This window comes from Eurypyga helias, unplaced genomic scaffold, assembly GCF_000690775.1.
Source record: "Eurypyga helias isolate BGI_N326 unplaced genomic scaffold, ASM69077v1 scaffold27244, whole genome shotgun sequence".
Taxonomy (NCBI): domain Eukaryota; kingdom Metazoa; phylum Chordata; class Aves; order Eurypygiformes; family Eurypygidae; genus Eurypyga; species Eurypyga helias.
The window spans coordinates 592-2,340 of record NW_010247280.1 but is presented as its reverse complement, the minus strand read 5'-3'; the positions used below and the strand labels follow the sequence as shown (position 1 = coordinate 2,340).

At 62.9% G+C, this 1,749-nt stretch overlaps 1 protein-coding gene across 1 annotated transcript in view; it reads left to right on the top strand.

Annotated features, from left to right (window-relative positions):
* The window catches only part of LOC104508921 (peptidyl-prolyl cis-trans isomerase FKBP1A), a 2,062-nt gene extending 440 nt beyond the window's left edge, over positions 1 to 1,622 (top strand). The window contains exons 2-3 of the mRNA XM_010150692.1: positions 360 to 512; positions 1,429 to 1,622. Of these exons, the coding sequence (XP_010148994.1) occupies positions 360 to 488 (129 nt within the window). The 3' untranslated portion in view covers positions 489 to 512; positions 1,429 to 1,622. The remainder of the gene's footprint in view (positions 1 to 359; positions 513 to 1,428) is intronic.
* Positions 1,623 to 1,749: the final 127 nt, after the last annotated feature.

Sequence of the window (1,749 nt, the reverse complement as noted above, 5' to 3'; positions counted from 1 at the left end):
CGTTCGGGCCTCCCGCTCAGAGCAGAGACGGCTCCCGGGATGCGGAACCTACGAGGAGGGAGGGCTGGTGGGCACGGCTCTGGGTCCCCGTGCTGCTGGGGACACGGGGCAGCGTGGCACGAGGGTGCCGGTGGCTGTAGCGTGGCATTCCCTGCCTTCGTTTCTGTGAAGGATGTCTTAAGCCCTGCTCCGTTGCCATACTGCCTGCCTTTCCCTTCTCATGTCCTTCCCGCTCCCGTCCCCTCCGGTTTGTCCCGCCTGCGTCCTTGCTCTTGCCCGGTGTACAGGAAGGAGTCTGTGTCCCTCTTGCTGGTGTTTGTGCCCATCTCCTGACCTCCTGTGTCTCTCCCTGCTCCCAGATGAGCGTTGGTCAGCGGGCAAAGATGACCATCTCCCCAGATTACGCCTACGGCTCTACCGGGCACCCAGGGATCATCCCACCAAACGCCACTCTAATTTTTGACGTGGAGCTCATGAAATTGGAATGACCTACCCCAGCACCCTCTCCTCGGGTGAGGAGGGGCAGCTGCTGGCAGGGGGGGTTGGGGCTCGGGAGAGACTCGAGGCCCCATCTTTTGTCTCGGGGAAGTGTGGGATGGACGTGCTGGCAACGGGATGAGAGGGTAGGGCAGGTGCTGGTGTGTAGCACGGGCAGGATGGGGCTGGGGTCTGTGGGTGCTGCGGTGTGACCAGGAGGGTTGGGGTCTGTGGGTGGTGCGGAGTGGGCAGGATGGCGTTGTGCTCTGGGGTCTGCGTGTCCTGGGGTGTGAGCAGGATGGGGCTGGGGTCTGTGGGTGCTGCGGTGCCAGCAGGATGGAGCTGGGGTCTGTGGGTGCTGCGGTGCCAGCAGGATGGGGTTGGGGTCTGTGGGTGCTGCGGAGTGGGCAGGATGGCGTTGTGCTCTGGGGTCTGCGTGTCCTGGGGTGTGAGCAGGATGGGGCTGGGGTCTGTGGGCCCTGTGGTCCGGGCAGGATGGGGCTGTGCTTTGGGGTCTGTGGGTGCTGTGGAGTGGGCAGGATGGGGCCATGGTCTGGGGTCTGGGGGTCCTGCTGTGCCAGCAGGATGGGCCTGGGGTCTTCGGGTCCTGCTCTGTGGGCAGGATGGGTCTCGGGGTCCTGCTGTGCCGGCAGGATGGGGCTGGGGTCTGGGGGCGCTGTGGTGTGGGCAGGATGGGGCCATAGTTTGGGGTCTGGGGGTCCTGCTGCGCCAGCAGGCTGGGGCTGGGGGCCCTGGGCAGGATGGGGCCGTGCTCCCACTCCCTAATCGGGGCTTGAGTTCTGCTTCGAGCGAGGGATGCAGTTTGCGATGAGACCACCCTCCCTCGTCCCTCCTCCGCCGCCTTCCCCCGCGGGCAGCGAGCGGGTGGGCAGGCAGCGGGTGGGCAGCGTGCAGGCAGCTTTGTCACACCCCTCCCCTCTCTCCCAGCAGGTTTGGCACATGGAGGAATCCAGAATCTCAGCTTCAAGAAGAGTGCACATGACTTTGTACGGAGCTTTTCCCGATCCACTACACTCATTGTCTAACCTCGGCTGAACGCCTCTGGTCACTAAGCTTTGCCTCTGACTCTTCCTCCTCGTATCGTGTTTTTATGTCTTTTTAAACTTACACGCCGTAAACCTCAACTCCCTTCTGGGTGAAGTCCTTCAGCCTTGTTTTTGTTCCGGGCGTAGACCGCGTTTTACCCGTAGCACGCAGCTGGGCAGGAGTCGTTTTTGAACAAGAGGAAACCCCTTAGTTACTCGGTTCGGT